At 47.5% G+C, this 20,809-nt stretch overlaps 1 protein-coding gene across 1 annotated transcript; it reads right to left on the bottom strand.

Moving 5' to 3' along the window:
- Positions 1-9,210: 9,210 nt before the first annotated feature.
- Positions 9,211-20,809, bottom strand: UTP11 (UTP11 small subunit processome component). The gene is made up of 8 exons (XM_043574542.1): positions 20,648-20,809; positions 15,996-16,057; positions 14,444-14,546; positions 13,707-13,820; positions 13,130-13,223; positions 12,912-13,042; positions 10,695-10,805; positions 9,211-9,958 (listed from the first exon to the last, which is right to left on the bottom strand). The coding sequence occupies exons 1-8, from the start codon at positions 20,708-20,710 to the stop codon at positions 9,875-9,877; spliced, it is 762 nt and encodes a 253-aa protein (XP_043430477.1). The 5' UTR covers positions 20,711-20,809; the 3' UTR covers positions 9,211-9,874.

Genomic DNA, 20,809 nt, shown 5'->3' with positions numbered 1-20,809 from the left:
TCAGCTTCAAATCCCAGCTCGAAACTCAGCCTCGACCCCACTGTGCCCCGCACCAACCTCAGGCCCAGCCCCCAACCCAGCCCTTCCCAGCTCTGTCCTTTCTGCTTCAGTGCTAAAGACCATCCCTGCACTATCTGCCCAGCATCCAATGGGATTAACAGAACTATATTGGGGAGGGGAGGGTGTAGGGGAGCAAAAAAGGGAACAAAGGGGAAGGAGGTAGAAACATCCAGAAATGTTCCTCAGCCAAACCACTCAAAGCTGTTAATGTGAGAGATACCTGGAGAATAAGTCTGAGGGCACACATGCGCTCCCTTTCTCACCCACAGGCCTCCCCATGCCAGTATCCGGGCACCCACACCCACCTAATGCCAAGTCTGGAAACTTAACTTCCCTCCACATAGTACCGGGGCCAATGAGGGGGTGAAGTGGTAGACTAGCCTTAGAGAAAAAGTTGTATTGGGGCTCCCCATGAAGGAGAGCTCGTTTAAAAATCTTCACGTAATGTTTGCTGTATCAAATCATTTGTACTGGCTTGCCCTCCACCCTTTAGGGACTTCAGGGAAAGATTCTCCTGAGATAGCCCCCTTTGCTACATCCACCTGAGCATCTTGGTGAGGAAAAGAAGGACAGATAACCCCATTTAAGAATCACAGGTGTAGGGGTACCTGGGTGGCTCAGTTGGTTGAGCATCCAACTCTTTAATTTTTTTTTTAATGTTTTATTTTTGAGAGAGAGGGAGAGACAGAGTGCGAGCGGGGGAGGGACAGAGAGAGGGAGACAGAATCTGAAGCAGGCTCCAGGCTCTAAGCTGTCAGCACAGAGCCTGACACGGGACTCAAACCCATGACCCATGAGATCATGACCTGAGCCAAAGTCAGACGCTTAACTGACTGAGCCACCCAAGCGCCCTGAACATCCGACTCTTGATTTTGGCTCAGGCCATGACCTTGTGGTTCATGAGTTCGAGCCCCATATCGGGCTCTACACTGACAGTGCAGAGCCTGCTTGAGATTCTGTATTTCCCTCTCTCTCTGTCCCTCCGCTGCTCTCTCTCAAAAATAAATAAACACTTAAAGAAAAAAATAAAATTAAAATAAAGAATCACAGGTGTTCCTGTAAGTATATCCCTGTCTCTCTGTATCTTGATTTTCCCTCTACATATCCTTGTCTGTGTATAGCTCTCATTGTACGTGTACATGTTGTTGCACACGTGTGTGTGCATGCATGCCTTGCCTCCTCACTGAATGCTAATTTTTAGTTCACTCAAGTGATTATAATAATTGCACAACCCCAAAGAAGTCTTCCTTTTTCCCTTTTGAAAGTGACACCCTGGCCCTGTGCCAGATAAGGGATGTGGCTTCCAGCAGGAGGTGGAAGATGCAGACCACAGAAGTCACCCCCCTCCCACCAGAGGACATAGGTCATAGGATAAGCCAGGGTAGGAAGCAGTGCCCTCTACATGAGCACACGTGTCCACCCTGCCCGTGAACACACGTGCATAGACATGCATGCACGCACACTTTGGTCCTAGTCTGGCGTTGTCCCCACAACAGAAGAAATTAGGTTCATTCTCGATTAGAAAGGATACACAAAAGGGGCTTCTTTTCTCACTGTCCTTCATCCTCCAGGTGCCTTTCTCACACTTGCACAAACACACATCCTCGCACACAACGTACATACATTCACACACAAGCAAAGAAAAAGGGAAGAGAGAGATTAAGAGAAGGTAGGTGAAGACAGAGTGCGTGTGCCCAGAGGGCAGTGCCTGGGGTGGGGGTGGCAGGGGGCCCAGGGCACTGAGTGGGCAGGAGACCTTCATGGCTTCCTCTCTTCCCTAGCCAGCGACCAAAGGTCAGCCCAGGCGGATCAGCCACGTGCAGTCCATCCACCCCCAGCAGGTCATGTGAGACCAAAACCAAATCCTCATCAACATACCATTGTCCTACAGAGCCCAGCCTTGGGCTGAACTGGACCAGCCCCCTCCAGCCCAAGACTAGTCAGTGCCCCTCTAGAACCTATGGTCTCCATCTGAGAGGAACCTCTGGGGCTGGGCGGGGGGGGGGGGGGGGGGGGTATCTCTCAGCCCCACCTTGAGGACAAGCTGGGTGATGCTCCCCTGGATCCTATCCCTCTTTGGCACTTCCCATCCCCTTCTGAGAAATGGGAAGAAGCCAGCTTTCCATTTGCACTGAATGCCTGAGTGGGACCATGAGCAGGGGAAGAAGGACCATCTCTCTCATGTTCCCTCCAAGGGGCACATACACCACGCCATGCCACCCCTGCCCCCTGCCCATTGCCCCAAATGCTCTAAAGGGGAAACAGAGTGAAGCAGAGAGGGTTGAAGAGTTGCCCTGAAGGTCATCTTGCACGTCAGCACTAGGAGGGGCCCCAGATCCCCTTGCGGCCTGGCTCCCAGCCTGGACCACAACACAGGCTCCATTGACTCCTGGGCACCCTTTTTCCCAAGATGCACGCAAAGCTGTGGGCTTGCGGTTCCTGCCCACAGGCCCCTGGGCCCACAAGGCTCCATGTAGCCTGGCCCCACAGAACCCACCCAGGGAAAGAGGCCAGAGCTGGCTGCCTGGATGGCCGTGGGTGGACACAGCTCCCAAGGGGCTGGCAGAAGGGAGGAAGAAGGACGGGATAGATACTGCACCTACACAACAATCTCTTAGATCTGGGCTGCAGGCCTTCATGGCCAACCTCCAGACCCTGTCCTACCCAGCCTGGAATGAAGCCAAAGATAATGGGGACCTGGCTAGGACAGATTCTCCATCAGTACCACCTTTACCCCCGCCCCCCCTTTATTCCTTCCAGAAACAGGGACCCCTTGGCCCCACCACTGAGACTAAACCTGGGGCAAAGCTGTCCTGGCCCACCCTCTGCCTCCTAGAAGGGAAGTCCAGGAGAGGAGAGATGGTGTGTCTGGGGGAGGGGGATTGGAGGAAAGCCGGGGCCAGGAAGGGGAGGGCTGTCCCAGCAGGATGACAGAGAGATGATTAAACCCACAGAGAAGATTGATAAGGGAGCTGAGCAGCTGCAGCTCTGCAAGGTGGGCTGGGGACAAATCTCATCTTGTCCTGGCAGCAGAGCACTGGGGGGCTGGGCCAGCCAGGATGAGCTCATGACCTCCACAAGCTCCCAGGGCAGGGAGGGGGGTGCGGGAGGAGGGCTGCTCCCATCTTCTTCCCCCTAAGGCCTCTGACGGTGGCTTCCAGAACCCAGCCCCCATTCCCGCCACCCGAGAGCTCCTTCACCGCTCGACACCCCAGTGCACCTGGGCAGCATGCCCCTTCTCACCAGTGCCCCCTTCACCCACGGCATCTTTGCCCCGACTCTCACTCTCGTTATTATTAGATGTGATTTACAGTGGAAACGCTGAGTCAGACAAACCAAGAGTCCCCAGACAGAAGCAGTGGCAGAGAAGAGTCCAGGGGAGATGGCCGTCTCTGGACACCATCCTCAGAAGACAGTGAGTTGGGGCACTGAGAGGAGCTGGAAGTCCATTTCTGCTGTTTCTCCGGTCTGCTCCAGACCCCAAAATCTTCACCGGGGTCTCCCGGGCATCCAGACCCCCTTTCCGATGCCCACCCAGCCTCTCAGCCTAATCCTGTCACAGCCTGGATCTGCCTTGGCAAGTCGGAGAGAACAGCCCAGGGATCCCGAAGTCCTAAAATCCAGGTGGTTCTACTGAGCCGTTTCCTCCAACCAGGGCTCATGGTACAGAAGGCAGCCCGATTCCCAGAGATGGAGAGAGGCAGGGAAAGTGCACTGCTGGGGTCCCAGCCCCCCACTCCGTAAGCGGCAAACACGGGCACTGTGCGTTCACGTGGGCGTCCAAAGGCACAAGAATGCGTGGGGAGCACATGCTCCCACTCCTACCTTGCTCAGAGGAGCTCAGTGGGCAGGATGGTCTTCACTCCCTGGGTCTCTGACTCCCTGGCAGGGAGGAACTGGGCATTGTTGCCAAAAATAAACGTTCCCTCTCCCGCTCCCTGGCTCTCAGCTCCCGCTCATTAGGATGCGTGGCGTTTGGCTGCGGTCCCACACCTTGCAGCTCATTATAAATATGCAGTCGCTGCTGGCGCTACCCCAATCATCTCTGCAATCAGAGCTTTTAATTAGGTTAATTAAATTGTATCAAATCTCGCAGGGACGCAGTTCACTGATGCTGATGAGGCAGCCAAAACAGACCCCAGCTCCTCCGCTAATGAAGGCCGCTGCCTGCCTGCGCAGTGAGGGAGCCCGAGCGCATAATAAACGGGCACGTCCTCTGGGAGGAGCTGCTGCCCAGGCCCAGCTCTGGGGACCTAGCAGGGGGTCTGCATCAAGCCCACCAGGCTCCAGCTGCAACAGAGACTCCCACCCCGGGGACCATCCCCTTCACTCGAGAACTGGGGGTTCTGGGAGCCTGGGTAGGTGGGCAGCGTCAGGGTCCTGAGCACCTGCCACCTCTACACAGAAAACCTGGGCATGCCCCCAAGATCCAGACTTCATGTAGGGTTCCCTCTTTACCTCTCCTCCACAATGGCCCAAGAAGGCCAGGACTCTGTCTCCTACTAAACACACACACACACCACACCCTGTCACTGCCCCTCTCAATTGTCTTATTAGCCAGGGAGGCCAGGCTGGGACCGGAAAGCTCACCCAGCCATTGCTGGCCTGGTCTCCATCTGCCATGGAGGCCATCTGCCCCCACTGGGGGGCAGGCGGGGAGCAGTTTATGCTACCAGCCAGTAACAGGAAGGGGTGGTCTCCCAGTCTCCATGTGCCAGATGGATCCTGCAGCTTCCCACCTACTGCTCCACCTAAAGAGCCCTCTCTGAGGGACCTGCCCCCGATCTCCAGGGATCAAATTAGCAAGAGATGTGAGGTGGTTCCCTTCCCCAGCCCCTGTCTATCCTGAGCTGACCGCCCCTGTCCCTTGGCAATCGACCGCTGGCTACTGGAGACCACAGGGCCCTGCAAAGGCTCTCCCCTGCCTTTAAGCAGGAAAGCAGATGCTGCCACCTCCAAAGGGGCTGTCCCCAACGCTCCACTTGCCTCAGCTCCAACCCCCTCCTCTTAACCCCTCTGTCCGTCACTGGTCTCTGTGGCTGAGCAGCAGAGAGAGGACAGGGGAAATTTCCAGCGCTCTCGGGACATGTTGTTTCTGCTGTAAAAGCTGGTTTTTTTGGTTTGGAAAGGTTTTTTTTTCCACCTAGTAATGTAAAAACATGAAACCTGAAACCAACCCCACATTTGTCACCTCAAAAGAGAAGCCTTTGGGGTAACTCGGAGAAAGCTGTAAATGAGTCAGGCTGATTCAGGGCGGGGGGGGGGGGGGGGGGGGCTGCCCAGCTGCCTCCGGGGCATCACAATCTCAATTAACACTTATGATGTGAGCAAGGCCATCAGGTGACAGACAACAAGAGGAATGGAAAGGGCTTCCTTCCCACCCTTAACCCCAAACATAGCAGTCCCCACATAAGCTCCTCTTGCCTAGAAATTGCTAGGTCCTGGGGTCTGTACTGGACCAACGTCTACAACCACCAAAGCCGGGGACTCAGGACTGCACCACAGCCCCAGCACCGAGCAGTTTGCTCCCCAGATGTGAGAGGAAACAGTTACTCTCATGATGAGGGCTATCAAGTGAAGCACGCAAGACCGGACAGAGAGAACTAGGTACAAACTTTGGTTGGACAGATACAGAGGAGACAGAACACTCCAAATGCAACATTGATGGGTCTAGGAATGAGGAACACGCAGATTCCGTACAGGGAGTCTGAAGAAACCAGAGAGATTTTTTTGCTCTCCGACCAGAGCGGTGTAGAAAGAACAAGCAGAAGCATGACCCAGCCAGCCTCTTAAGCTTCCAAACTCTAAGGGGTGGACTTGGGAAAGCCAGCTCTGCCTCTCGGGGTTTCGTAGCTTCATCTCCACTCCTCCCCTGCACTTTTTGCTGAGACAAACCCACAGAGCTGGGTGGGAGCCCCGCCAGGAGGGAGGCCCGGTGACCTGCTGGGCAAGAGAGCATGTACCCTCTAACCCCAGGAGGCAGCCGCCCGAGCCCAAGAAACCACCAGCTCAGCCCCAATAGTATTTCGGGTCCACCCCCAATTCCTCCACTCGCCGGGGGCTTTGGGTCAAAACTCCCACCCAAGCTTCGGCCCGCCCTCTCCCAACACCCTGTGCACAAGGCTGTGAACGGATGCACAGGGAGAGCTTGAGGAGGGAGGCCGGCACCGCATACCCACTTGCCTCACTCGTTCAGGTCCCAACAGGCCCTGGCCTCACCGGCCTCCACAGGCAGGCAGAGCAAGTCTGCGTCTGCTGGCTGCCTTCCCTGCTGGAGGATGTGCAGCTCTAATTGTTGACTGCCCCACAACCAGCAGCGGGGGAGAGACAGCGAGCTAGACATAAACCCTCGCAACTGCTCACGGGGAGACCCCCTACCATTTCCTGGTGGAACCACCCTCTCGATGTGGTACTCAACAGACTTCCTTGCATGGGCCTTACTAGAAACGTGAAGGGAAAAGCCCTCTCCTTCCCCTTCCTTGTTTTGGGACCACACTTACCTCAAACTGCAGGAGTAGGGGTGGAAAAAACCTTTTTTCCTAAGAGTTCTCCTCTAAGGCACTGAATTCAATAAATAGGAACTAAGCACCTACGTAGTACAGGATGCTTCCAACAGAAGCCAAGAGTGCTAAGAGACTAGACACCAGCACCCAGAGAAGGGGCAGCAGCTCCATCTACTGGGCCCTTTCCTACCCTGTTGCCAGGAATCAGTTCCCTCTAGAGTTAGAAAAAGATTTAATCCGAGAATAAAGCTAAGGCCTGACACTCTACTGCTGGAGTCAGAAGGGCTCTAAGAGGCAGTGGAGTAGGACTCAGGCAGGATAGTTGGTTCCCTGCCCGAGAAACCTCGACGTTCCACGTCAGCTATTGTAGCTGACACTCTGGGGACCTCATTTGTACGAGACCTGAACCACACAGGTTCTGACTCAGAGCAATGCCTTCCACCTCCCTACGCTGCCCGCATTCCCCTTGGCACAGCAAGAGCAGGACTCCACCAAGAGCCCAAACCACCTCTGGGGCCTGGACGTGTGGATCCTAAGGAAACAACAGTCTCTCCCCTTCCCAAGCAATGAGCCAGGAGTCCGAGGTCCCACTGAGTGCCAAAGCATAAGGTCCTGGCCTATTTTCGGCACCCAGGAGGCTGGGGCATCTGTCTTGGGTTCATCACAAGGGGCAGGCAAGCTCTCCTTGGGCCTCAGAGACAGCCCTCAGTGTTAACAGCAATTCGGGACACCTGATTTTATCTCCTTATAGTTCTCTATCTCTAATCTGGAACTTACGGTAGTCCAAAAGGATAGACGTTCCTGCCTACACACATGCCTCTTCAATGAAGCATTGCTGTATACCTACAGAACACGTGAGGACTTACTTAGCACCTAACCAGCGGATGTGAAACCCTGGTGGCACGTTCGTTTACCAGAGGGTATATAGGTGTGCGCATACGTGTGTGCATGAGGCCCGAGGGGTAGTACCCTGAAAGCCTATTTAAGTGAGAGCCAGGGCGCCTGGGTGGCTCAGTCAGTTAAGCATCCGACTTCGGCTCAGGTCATGATCTCACGATCTGTGGGTTCAAACCCTACTTCAGGCTCTGTGCTGACAGCTCAGAGCCTGGAGCCTGCTTCAGATTCTGTCTCTCTGCCCCTCCCCAATTCATGCTATCTCCCCAAAATAAAAAAACGTTAAAAATAAATAAGTAAATATAAAGTGAGAACTAATGAAGTGTGTGTACCTTTGTACCTTCAAGAGAAGGCATTAGGTATATCCCTTCCCTGCCTCCCACCTTCCTACCCAGCAGGGACAAGGGATACGAGTCCGAGTAGCAGCACCAAGCTGGTTTATCCCAGGAACAGACTCTGCCCACTCCTGTCCAATATCCACAGGATAAATCCCTTCCCTGGCTCAGGACTCAGACCTCTATGTCATAAGACCATTAACATTTACTTAGCTCACCACCTCCCCAAAAGAAGTTCACACAGAGACTGTGAAGCATTTCCTTCCTTAAGGCAAAAGCTACTAACTTCTATTCCCTGGCCCTTCTTCCTACTTTCCAGGGCTCCCAAATCTAAATCCCACTGGGTACACCCTGAGGAAACATGCTTTCATTTTAGGCTTTATATAGGAGCCTAGCAGTCATAGAAACTTATTAAGTTTTAACAATGATTTTCGTTTTCTCTTTAAAATCCAGGCACAGCTGTTCCTCCTCCAGGGGTGAGGTGTAAGCACACCTCCCAGAACTCTGCTCCTCCCACATTTGCTCCAAGCATGCTCAGTCCTGTCTTGACCAGCCTCAGCTTACCACCCCGACATAGACAGGAAGAGTGAGACTCTGGGAAGACAAAGGAGCTGCTACACATGCTCTGCAGTCCGCACCTCCAGGGCACAGGCCTGTACCAAGCCATCTACAGCCTTGGAATCAGGAGCTGGCCAGAAGTGCAGAGGGCAGGAACAGAGCCAGATCTGTCCGATATGAGCTTCATCAATAATGAGGTGCCACCATGGGTTCCTAGTTCCAAGGGTTTCTATCTGTAGCTATAAAGCGTAAGAGAAAGAAAATTCCTCCTTGGCTACTTTATGAAGCCACTGAATATCCATAAACACAGAAGGAAGGAAGGTAAAATCAGTCTGCCCACTAAATCAAACATGCAAGCATTAAAAATATTTATTTTAATTTCTACTATGGGCATATACTACTTTAAAAAAATTAATGATGTGTGGCACCTGGATGGCTCAGTTGGTTGAGCATCCGACTTTTAATTTTTTTTTTTTTTAAGTTTATTCATTTTTGAGAGACAGAAAGAGACAGAGTATGAGCAGGGGAGGGGCAGAAAGAGGGAGACACAGAATCAGAAGCAGGCTCCAGGCTCCGAGCTGTCAGCACAGAGCCCGATGCAGGGCTCGAACCCATGGATCATGACCTGAGCCGAAGTCAGATGCTTAACCAACTCAGCCACCCAGGTGCCCTGAGGATCCAGCTCTTGATTTCAGCTCAGCTCATGATCCCCCGGCTCATGAGTTCGAGCCCCAAACTTGGGATTCTCTCTCTCTTCCTCTCTCTCTCCACCCCTCCCCCCATTTGCATGTATGCACATGCTCTCTCTCAAAGTAAACTTTAAAAAATAAAAAATTAAGTGATGTAACAAAATGGAAGAATTGAAGTGAAAAAAGATGTAAAATTGTTTACTGTAATTACAACTACAAAACACAAAAACGTAATTAAAAACCAGTACACACCTTTATAGAATGGAGGAAATAGGGGTGCCTAGGTGGCTCAGCCAGTTGAGCATCCAACTCTTGATCTCAGCTCATGATCTCACAGTTTGCTGTCAGCACAGAGCCTGCTTGGGATTCTCTCTCTCCCTCTCTCCTGCCCCTGCTCATGCTCTCTCAAAATAAATAAGTAAACTTAAAAAAAAAAAAAAAAGAATGGAGGAAATAAACCAAAATACTCACAGTTTTGTTCACTTTCATTGCCCTAGCTGCTAGCACTAATAACTATTTATTGTTCCTCAATTAGTACTGGGATTAGGGAAGAATTCATTTATTTTCCAAATTTGCAGTAATAAGATTATATAACTTTCATAAGGAAAAAAAATATATAGGAATATAAAACTAGGGCTGATTTCACAACCCTCAAAACAATAAGACATGGGAAGGGGCTTTAATGGTGTCCACAGAAAAATATCACATGTCAGATCTATAATAAAATTACAAACAGGAAAAATCATGTCATTCAGGCTAATGGAATGTGAAGTTACTCAGGGAAAAAAAAAGGAATTCTCTTCTGTATGGAATGACAAAGCTCATCTGTACCACTTCAACGTTTTCGACGACTCTGAAATTTGTAAATAGCTGGGGAGTTCACTGTTTCTTTCTTCACCTTCACCTTCTGAGTTTTGTCCTACAAAAGATTAAAAAGGTTACCAGTAAATGGTAGGATAGCATTTTGTAAAACAGGAAGGTTAATAAACTACCTATTGGAAAGCCCCTAATTCAGTCCTTCTCAAAGTACAGGAAGGACAAAGCCCTACTACCCTCAAGTATCCCCAGATGCAGTGAATCATGTTCTCCCCTGGGAATCTATAATGCTACTACTATGTTGAAGTTTCCAGAAAAACTGAGAAGACAGGGAGTCAAATCATTTTTCTGTAGGGCTTATTCTCACACGGAACCCTAGTTGAGAAAGGCAGATCTGAACGATCTACAAAGCTGAAGAATTTGACATTTAGAGGAATGGTACTAATATGAAAGGTGCATCACATAATCCTTAGCTGTGCTATTTAACAACACAATTTTGTCTATTTTTAAACACCAATGAGTGACACACACTGCTTTGTTAACCTGCTTAAATGTTACACATAGCTGCTCATAAGCTATAAAGTTCATATGTTACCTGATCCTACCCTTTGCTGTTCCAAAGCACTGACTAATAAACCCCTTATTACCTTCTTAATCAAGGAACATTTCAACACTGTCAGAGTAACAGACACTGGCTCAAACCACTGCCCCTGAGGAGCAGACATTTTCACTGGGGTTGATTTACACACAGCTGAAATCCAGTCTAAGTTAAAACCTTTACAAGAGAGAAAGGAAAAAAAATAAAATAAAAGGAAGGGCCTAAGGCTCTCTCTCCTTACCAGAAGATCTTTGCGTGTTTGAATTTTCTGTGCAATAACAAACAATTTCTTCTCGCGTTCAATCCGCTGCGTCAGGCAGTTATACTGCTTTTGCCTTTCTTTAGCTATCCGCTGTGGAAGAAATACACACCCGTTTTCAATAAAATTAACAAGATAAAAATGAATTAAAAACTGCTTTTAATCCACTCAAGTCCAAATGCATAAATGGTTTCATCAACTCCCTCCTCCTTACTCAGAATCAACACAAGGGACCATAAAATTGCCCATTTTAGGAACACCAGATTCTAGAGCTAACAGAACGTTGGAGACTTGCCCAGGGACACAAGGTTCACCTGGAACAGAGTCAGGACTGTCCCACGAGTCTCACGGGTCCCAGGAATCTTTCCACTACTACACTAAGCTGTTTGACCTTTGTGTGAGCGTCCCGGTTACCTAAGGCAATGCAGGAATGAGCCAATCCTGGAAACCCTACACAAAGTGAACAGAGAATAGAAAGGCTAATGGACAGTGTGCAGGTGTCTGAGAACCACAGAACTCAGAGAGCAGGACTTTTTCAGCAGAAGCTGACCTGAGAATTCTCACTGCTGAAATATCCCCTCAAAGGCCAGTGGCCCTTCAATTTGGGGGAATCATGAACCCCTGAGAAACTGATGAAAGCTGTGGATTCTTTCCTGAAATAAATGTGTATGTGTGTTGGTGCAAATTTGTGCAAACGCATATGCCTATCTGCACAAAATGTCTGTGTGGAATGAGAGTGTTCACAGACTTCCTACAGCTCATCCATGGGCTGCCCACCCCTCCAAGTTACAGAGAGATTAAAAATTCCCTTACAATCCACCATCAGTCTCTTAATGAAAATATTTTTGCTTTAAAAATTCCCTTACAATCCACCATCAGTCTCTTAATGAAAATATTTTTGCTTTAAACAAAACAACCAGAAGAAACAACACCACTGGACAAGAACAGCAAGATCCAAATCTTTCCAACTTACAAGGCATGTCTGTGAACTATTCTGTTGGGAGCACTAATCTCTTTAGGGACCACCATAACACTTGAGAAGTGTTAGTGACACAGCTAATTGAAAATACAACTAATTGACAAACAGGGTTATCACGAGAATACTAGTCAGCCGGCTCCTCAGCTGGAAGTGTTATCTACAAGGGGGGACCATCACTGGGCTTCAGATTTAAACAATTCACCAATTCTAGCATAGTCTCGCAGCAGTGGTTTCAGACAGCTTTTGTTTTCACTTTATTACACAGACTGTCAAATTTATGGGATTACCCAATATAGTCAAACTAATTAGGGGTATTTATATTACCAACGCAAGTTTAGCTGCCTCTGAGCTAGAGAAACTGCTGTGAAATTAAACATTGGAAGCAAAGCTGATGCGGTGTAAATGATTCAAATCAAAACAGAACAGCTGTCTGCTTGAAACACATTGACAGCATTTTTCTTTTAATGAATCAGTCAGAAGTGAGAGTTCAACTCCAGAAGGCTCTGAGAAAAAGCATGTCTTCTGCACAAACCCAGTTACAGTGATGGAAAGCACCATAAGGAAAAGTCAATACAAAATTCTGGTTACAAATGTATAATATGTAAAGACTTTTTGAGATGTGTATTTGCTGCTGAAGGTTCAGTATCAGAATATACCAAATCCCAAAATCTTCAGTGTCCCCTCCTCTCTCTGCATTTTACAAGGTAGGCATCAGTCACAAGTCTTAAAGGCACAAAGCCCAGAGCGAGAGGTGGGATTCAAATGCAAATCTAAAAGCCAGACCAGGGGCACCTAGGTGGCTCAGTTGATTGACATCAGTTTGGGTCATAATCTCAGTTTGTGAGTTTGAGCCATTCTCTGGGCTTGCTGCTATCAGAGCCCGTTTAGGATTTTCTGTTCCCCTCTCTCTCTGTCTCTCCCCTACTCACACTCTCACACTCAAAAATAAATAAAACATTTAAAACAATTTTTTTAATTAAAAAAAATAAAGCCAAACCCTTAAGCTTCCAACCACTAAGCCACACTATGCCACACACCCCCCAATCTTAAAAACCAAGGAACCTTCGTCCATTCCCATCCCATCACCACATCTTCCTTCCACTTTTCTAAGGGAACTTAATGAGCTTTCCTTAATTATAGTAAATGCGGGGGGTTGGGGGGGTGGAGGGTGGATCCTAGATTCTCCTAAGCTCAGACCTGAAAACAACGGAGAAAATTACCTTAAGTCGAGTCTGCTGGGTAACCCCCTTCACTTTCTCCTTCTGCAAGGTCTCTATTGTGGGTCTATTAAAGACTCTGTCAACAAGTTCCGGGGCTGTTCGCAGGTGAGTGGCAATATCAAACTGTTCAACTGAAAGTCAAGACAATTCTTAAGGCACTAACACCAAACATACACCAACATGCTAGACTATCCCAGAAACCCTCAAACATTGCATACCTTCCTTTTTGGTGTCAAAAAAAAACACATGCTTATTCTGTTGCTTCCCCTGGAAATCCAGCAGATGGAGCTCTGATTTCAGTCTTTCTATTTTCTAGAATACAGAACAGGATCTCATTTTACACTGGGTTCTTCCAGGGTATCAGAGATGAATGTCAAAAGTGTAAACCATTTCACATCATTATCATGAGCCAGCAAAAAATGTGCTTCATTCTTTCAAAGAACGGCTAAACGTCCATCAAGCACCAACCACAGTTAAGTGACTGGGCTACACATTCCACAAAACTCATTTAATCCTTACAACAATCCCATGAAATAGAAATGAGGAACCAATCTCTCAAGAATGTTAATTTGTCCATAATCATGGGGCTAATAAATGGCAGAGCCAGAATTCAAACCTAAGTCTGTCTCATTTCCAAATCTGAACTCTTTCCACTCTACCATACTGACTACACTTCTAAATCATTATACCATACACAAGTACTTCAAGAAGAAATCAACTTATAATTTGAAGTCACTGAATCTGCATTTCTTTCCTTAACGAAAATACAACAGAACAAAGGGCTTCAGTTGTTACCTTAGCTTCTGCAACCCTTTTCATTTCTATGTATTTGACATCCTGGGTTTTCATCAGTTTCAGCTGTTCTGGAGTTACTTCTTCCTTAGTCTCCTTAATAACGTGAACTCCATCCTAAAATCCAGATTTAAAAGATACAGTCCCTCTTAGATTAAAATCACTGATAAGCTGTCAGCATAGCTTATGACTGGAACAAAGACAACTGAATGCCATCTGCAACAGCAGTCCAATGTACTAAGCGCCTAGATGCATGTTCAATTTAGCACCTCATCATCCACTCTTAGAACAGCTCCAGGCAGAGGTGGCTGGGTGGCTCAGTCAGTTAAGTCTGACTTTGGCTCAGGTCATGATCTCACGGTTTGTGAGTTCAAGCCCTGCGTCGGGCTCTGTGCTGACAGCTCAGAGACTAGAGCCTGCTTCGGATTCTGTCTCTCTCTCTCTCCCTCTCTGCCCCCCACCCCCACTTGCACTCTCTCTCTCAAAAATTAACATTAAAAAAAAAAATTAAGGAAAAAAAAGAAAGAAGAGCTCTAGTCATAAGACAACTCAGATTCAGGAGTAGAAATGCATGCTGTTCATGAAGGGACAGTTTGCCTTGGATACTGACCAAGAGCATTTGGACCAAGTGGAGAAGGGCTAAATAAAGGCCAAGGCTCCTTCCTCTCCATCTCTTCCCCCATCTTATTTTCTTTATTGAGTTGGAGCTCAGAATACCAACTGATCCATTAGGTACCCACCTGGAGTTTAACCCGAGTCATTTTATAGTAGAATTCATCTGGATTTTTTTCAAGAGCCTTCTTCCGGAGAGCTCTGAGGTACTCTTGCTTTTTCCGGTAGTCACTAAAAGGCAGTTTAAGTGAAGTTCATAACAAAAAAAATCCAAAAACAAAAAAGCACAAACAAAAAACCCACAAGAGCACACTTTACAAGCATCTAAAGTTCATACAAAATGAAACTCAAAAAAGCCAGAGCAATGACTAGATTTGATCCAGACTCCACTGTCACTAATGTTGAGATCCCGTCACTGTAGGCTACTCTCTTATCCCAAAATTCACCTGAAACTGTCCCCATCTCACATGTTTTAGCGCTATTTACATCTTTAGAGAGAAACACCAAAGAAAGCACATATTAAAGCTCATTAGAAAGGGTTCTGATCAGGGCGCCCGGGTGGCTCAGTCGGTAAAGCGTCTGACTTCAGCCTAGGTCATGATCTCACAGCTCGTGGGTTTGAGCCCCGCATAGGGCTCTGTGCTGATGGCTCAGAGCCTGCAGCCTGCTTCAGATACTGTGTCTCCCTGTCTTTCTGCCCCTCCCCCACTCACGCTCGGTCTCTCTCCCCTTCAAAAATAAACGTTTAAAAAAAAGAAAGGGTTCTGATGCAAGCTTGGGCACCAACTGACCAAATAAGGTTCCAAAACTACACAGCACAGAATAGCATACTGACTAGAATCGTGGACTCTGAAGCCAGACTATCTGGATTAAAACCTTAACTCCACCACTTCTAGCTAAGTAATCCTGGATAATTTAGCTAACCAATCTGCATCTTAATTTAATCTGTAGAATGGGTATGATGAGAATAGTATCCCAGAAGGTTGTTGGGAGGAATAAATAAGTGTAAATATTGCAAGTCTCCCAAAACACTACCTAATCCAATAATAGCACTCAGTTATCATTATTAGCCTTAACTCTGGGACCCAGAGCAATCCACTTAATCCATCACCATCTGTACCAGGAGCACAAAAGGACCTCAGCTGACATGCACAGTTAACAAATAATTATAATTTATTCTCCAAATAAAGTGCCAAAGAAGAAAAATAGAGGTAATTGTTTTATGAAATGTTTTCAGAGTTCATTATCACCCACGCTCAGTCTTATGAATCCATCTTTCATATCTCTTCATTCCACACCACACACGGGGTGATGTAAGAGACTCAACAACTGGAATTTTAGATTCTATCTTGCATTTCAAGAGGAGGGAGAGAAAAAAAGAGATTCTGCTTTTGGCTCAAACACCAAGGCAGGGGCAAATCAAAGCCACTATGAGCAAACTATCTGGAACAACAGAATTAGAAAAAATTCGCAGTGCAACTGTAGTTAAATAAATAACGCTCTGCCCAAACAAAGAGAGAAGTTTAGGGTCACAAACAAGTATCTGACGGGTTGCCAGCGTTCTGGCCATTTTATCAATGGCAGGAAATTATCCCCCATCAGACACTTGGGCAATCCAGCTGCCGTGCAGGGAAGTGGTCAACCTTCTTGGCAGCACCTCTACCAGGAAACCGAACTCACTCTGCGCGAAGTTTGTAATCTTTCTTTTTTTCCAGCAGGCCCAGATGTTTTCGAAAGCCAGGCTAGAAGACAAAAGGGAAAAAAAAGAAAGTGCTTAGTTCCCCCAGCAAACACATGCCCAAATCAACATGACACCGCACAAGAACAAGAGTCTCTGGAGTGCTCAGTAAATCCATGTCCTTGGAGCCAACTTGCTACCCTGTTCCCTTCCCTCCCCCACTGGGCTCTGCCCAAGGATGAGAGGTACTATACGGACGCCAGAGAGGTCATAAGCACTGCCATAGTAGGTTTCCTGGCCTATTAAGGACAGAGAGAGGCAACAATGACTCGGCACTAAGCAAGCAGTTGCCAGCTGTACTAAAATTACTACAGCCTTAATCCAAGGGTTTAAAAAATACTATGAAGGGAAAATATAATAACAGGGAGGCAACTGTGGTAAGGGCTCTAAATTTAGAGTCCAAGAACTGGGTTCAAATCCAAGCGTTACCTCTTAACAACCTGTGACCTTATGCAAGTCACTTCACTTCTCTGAGCTGCTGTTTCCTAACTTTAAAACGAGAATAACAATACCTGCTTCCCCTGGTTATCATTAGGATTAAATGAGCCTCTGTAAGGGGCAGTGCTGGCACCTGGCCTGGCACAAGGCAAGTACCCACCACATGTTTACTGTTATTATTATTCCTTTGGTAAGAAGTAAGAGAGAAAACCGAGTGTGACACAGAATACCCTTCTGACACAGAACTTGGATAGCATGGAAGGCACAAGGATTATATCTTGGTATTATCTTTCTACAAGCTATTTGTTGAGCAATTAATATATGTCAGTATCTGTGCTAGATGTTTCTGCCCACATCATCATAACAGGCCACATTTATTAAGCACGTACTCTGTTACAAAGCAATCTGCTGTGCCTGTTACACACAATCTCTTAATCCCCACAACAAACAGGAGAAGTAGATAAAACATACAATTGTTATCCCAATTTTCCAAAAGGGGAATAAAGTTTAGAGAATGACTTGCCCAAGAACACAGAATAACTGGCAAAGCTAGAACCAGAACCCACTCTATGCCAGGCCAGAGTCTGTGCTCTTTCCCACAAGAGACCGCATCTTCTCCTGCTCTGAATAATCTCAATTTTTGAGAAGGTACATACACTTTTTTTTTTTTTTAACGTTTATTTATTTTTGAGACAGAGAGAGACAGAGCATGAACGGGGAGGGGCAGAGAGAGAGGGAGATACAGAATTGGAAGCAGGCTCCAGGCTCTGAGCCATCAGCCCAGAGCCCGACGCGGGGCTCGAACTCACGGACCGCGAGATCGTGACCTGGTTGAAGTCGGACGCTTAACCAACTGAGCCACCCAGGCTCCCCAAGGTACATACACTTCTAATACAATACTACACACAAGTTTAAACTTGTATAATATTAGCAGATGACATTTTTAAGTTACCTTGCTCAATTTTTATCCTTGAAATGATGCAACAAATAATTCAATAATTAAAATAACAGCCAAACTGAAATCAAAAACACAACAAACACAAGAAACAGGCGTTGGCGAGGATGTGAAGAAGAAGGAACCCTCATGCACTATTGGTGGGAATGAAAATGGATGCAGCCACTGTGGAAAACAGTATGGAGGTTCCTCAAAAATTAAAACCAGAGGGTGGCCCGGGCACCTAGGTGGCTCAGTCGGTTGAGTGTCCGACTGACCTCAGGTCAACTCAGGTCATGATCTCACAGTTTATGCGTTCAAGCCCCTCATCAGGCTCTGTGCTGACCGCTTGCTTGGAGCCTGCTTCAGATTCTGTGTCTCCTCTCTCTGCCACTCCCCTGCTCATGCTTTGTCTCACTGTTTCTCAAAAATAAATAAATGTAAAAAAAAAAAAAAAAGAATTTTTTTTTTTTTTTGAAACTAGAGAGTGGCCTGGGTGGCTCAGTCAGTGGAGCGTCCGATTCTTGCCTTCAGCTCAGATCATGGGACTGAGCCCCTGTGTCCGGCTTCACACTGAGCATGAAGCCTGCTTAAGATTCTCTCTCTCCCTCTCTTGCTGTCCCTCTCTCCCATGCATGCTCTCACTCGCTCTCTCTAAAACTAAATAAATAAATAAATAAATAAATAAATAAATAAATAAATAATTCAAAACAGAAATACTCTATGATCCAGGAATCATAGATACTGGCTATCTACCCAAAAATTACAAAAACGCTAATTCAAAGGGATCTGAGTTATAGAAGACTGGCTATTGCATCTGAAGTAGCTCACCTAATTATACCTACTCCCTCCATACAAAACATCTTCAGTAGCTGGCCCACCACCTCAGTGAAGAACCTATGGCATAAAGTCCAAACTTTACCCAGACATAGAGTACCCTGGTCAACATGTTTACCCATCTTTCCAGCATGGCCTTCTTCTTACCTCTCCCACAAAAATCCTCTATTCCTACTCAAACATGACCGTGTCATGCTTATGTCCAGCCTTAGAAGCCCTCTGTCTTCTGGAGTGCCAGTGGCTCAGTCAGTTAAGTGTCCGACTCTTGGTTTCGGCTCAGGTCATGGTCCCATGGTTCCTGAGTTCCAGTTCCACAAGTTTGAGCCCTGCATCCGGCTTGCTTGGGATTCTCTCCTGCCCCTCCCCTTCTCTGTTAATCCAAACCAACTACTTACAACTGATATTTTGGATACACTATTCAACCTCTTTAAGCACCAGAGTCCTCATATGGAAAATATGGATAACATCCACCTCATAGACACGCTGTAGATTTAAATGAGATCATCCTTGTACAGCATGTTGGGCTGTACCTAACATACAATCAATGCTCAAAAAGTGACAGCTATTATCATTCCCTTCAAAGTTCAGCAAGTTTCACCAGGAAGCTCCCGCATCATCTCTACTTTTCCCATTCAAATTCCTCATTTGGCAGTGTTCCTGTGCTATCTCTTATACAGGTGCCTCTTTTTATATATATATACATATATATATATATATATATATATGTATATATATATATATATATTTTTTTTTTTGAGAGAGAGAGAGAGAGAGAGAGAGACATGGAGTGTGAATGGGGGAGGGCAGATAGAGGGAGACACAGAATCTAAAGCAAGCGCCAGGCTCTGAGCTGCCAGCACAGAGCCAGAAGCGGGGCTCGAACTCAAGAACCATGAGATCATGACCTGAGCTGAGGTCGGAGACCCATCTGACTGAGCCACCCAGGCTCCCCTTTTACAGGTGCCTCTTTATTCATCTTTTAGTGGCCTCTGGATTCCTGGTCTGATTTCTGGCTTTGCCAGTTGCCAACTACAGCTGTATGTCTTTAGGCAAATTACTTAACCTATCTGAGTCTTAGTTTCCCCATCTGCAAATGTGAGAAAATAACGGTACCTACCTCCACACGGTGTCAACAGTTAAATGAGATAACGAGTAAAGCATTCTGCACTTTTGGCTCTGGCCCACAACAAACACAGCTATCGTTACTTTTTTTTTTTTTTTTTTTTTTTTTTTTTAATTTATTTTGAGCGAGCAAGCAAGCAAGTGGGGTGGGCAGAGAGAGGGGAAGAGAGAATCCCAAGCAGGCTCCACTCTGTCAGGGCAGAGCCCAGCTCAATCTCATGACCCTGGGATCATGACCTGAGCAGAAGTCAAGAGTCACGCTCAAGGACTGAGCCACCCAGGCGCCCCTATCATTACTTTTAGATAGGCCCACAAATAGGTTCAAACAGGTACCACAATTAGGTGGCAAATTGCACTATTGCTCCTAGCACACGACTGAGCACACAGTAAGTGCACAATAAATACCTGATAAATGCTATTAAGGAGGAAGACTGACTCTGGTTAGGAGGCCTTAGTTCCCCCCATCAGTAAGCAACACAACTTTGGACACATCTTTCTCCCTCTCTTCCCCACCTGCAAAATGAAGTTGGACCAGATAACTAGGTTGTATATGTGGTTTCTAAGCACCGTGAAATGGATGCGCTGGTTCTGCATATATTAAACTAGTTTCTACTCATCCTCCCCAACACAGACACACTCTCCACAGAAGTCCTACAACTGTTTATCCACCTGAATTTGGGGTTTAGGACTCGGCAAGTCACTTCTGCTCTCTGGGCCTCAGTTTGTTCACCTGTACAATGGGGATGGAAAAAATTAATGGCCTGAGACATAAAAAGCGTATACGGCAGACCTTCATAAGATTCTGCGCTAAGCCCACGCCTGTCGGTGTTACATTATCAGCACCGATCTCTTGGGTTACTGACCCCCGCCCCCCTACGCAGTGGGCAGGGCTCTGCACCCTTAGATGGGGGTTCCAGTTCCAGCCGGTATGCGCTTTGGCCTCACCTTCCTCCCAGGTCAAGCATTTTACACACGGCGTCTCACCCAACTACCTCCGCACTGAAATTCCGCAAGACAGCTTTGACTATACCCAAAGAACCAGTCGGGAGTAAGGCAGGGAACGGGAACGACGACCCCCCCCTCCCCTCCCCAGGCTTCGAGGCTCCGCCCCAGGCACGCCGGCATCATTAGCATATATTTGCATTTATTTACGTGCCCCAGCGACGCGCCAAAGGGACCTGGTCCCGCAGGTGAGGAGGAGAAAGGGGTGAGGGAGGCACACGGGGCCACGGGCCAGCACTCGTGGGACCTGTGCGGTCCTACCTGGCTTCGCTCTCGGTGTTCTCGCTGCCGGGACTTAGCCGCCTTCCGAAAAGCCGCTGCCATCGCTACTCACGCCTGGAAAAGCTCAGGAGACAACGCCAGCCCCGCACCGCCTCAGCCGCCTAGTACCCCGATCCTACCGGAAGTAGGCCAGGGCGCCAG

This window comes from Prionailurus bengalensis, chromosome C1 (genome assembly GCF_016509475.1).
Source record: "Prionailurus bengalensis isolate Pbe53 chromosome C1, Fcat_Pben_1.1_paternal_pri, whole genome shotgun sequence".
Classification (NCBI taxonomy): Eukaryota; Metazoa; Chordata; class Mammalia; order Carnivora; family Felidae; genus Prionailurus; species Prionailurus bengalensis.
Note: the sequence above shows the minus strand (reverse complement) of the source record. Positions and strands in the feature narration are given on the sequence as shown.

What these genes read in the sequence shown, in the direction of transcription:
- UTP11 (XM_043574542.1), bottom strand. Translation starts at nt 20,710, where the DNA reads ATGGCAGCGGCTTTTCGGAAGGCGGCTAAGTCCCGGCAGCGAGAACAC. An exon ending in AAAGGGTTGCAGAAGCTAAG is followed by an intron (nt 13,224 to 13,706) that starts GTAACAACTGAA and finishes TCTGTATTCTAG; the next exon opens with AAAATAGAAAGACTGAAATC. An exon ending in AAACACGCAAAGATCTTCTG is followed by an intron (nt 9,959 to 10,694) that starts GTAAGGAGAGAG and finishes AATCTTTTGTAG; the next exon opens with GACAAAACTCAGAAGGTGAA.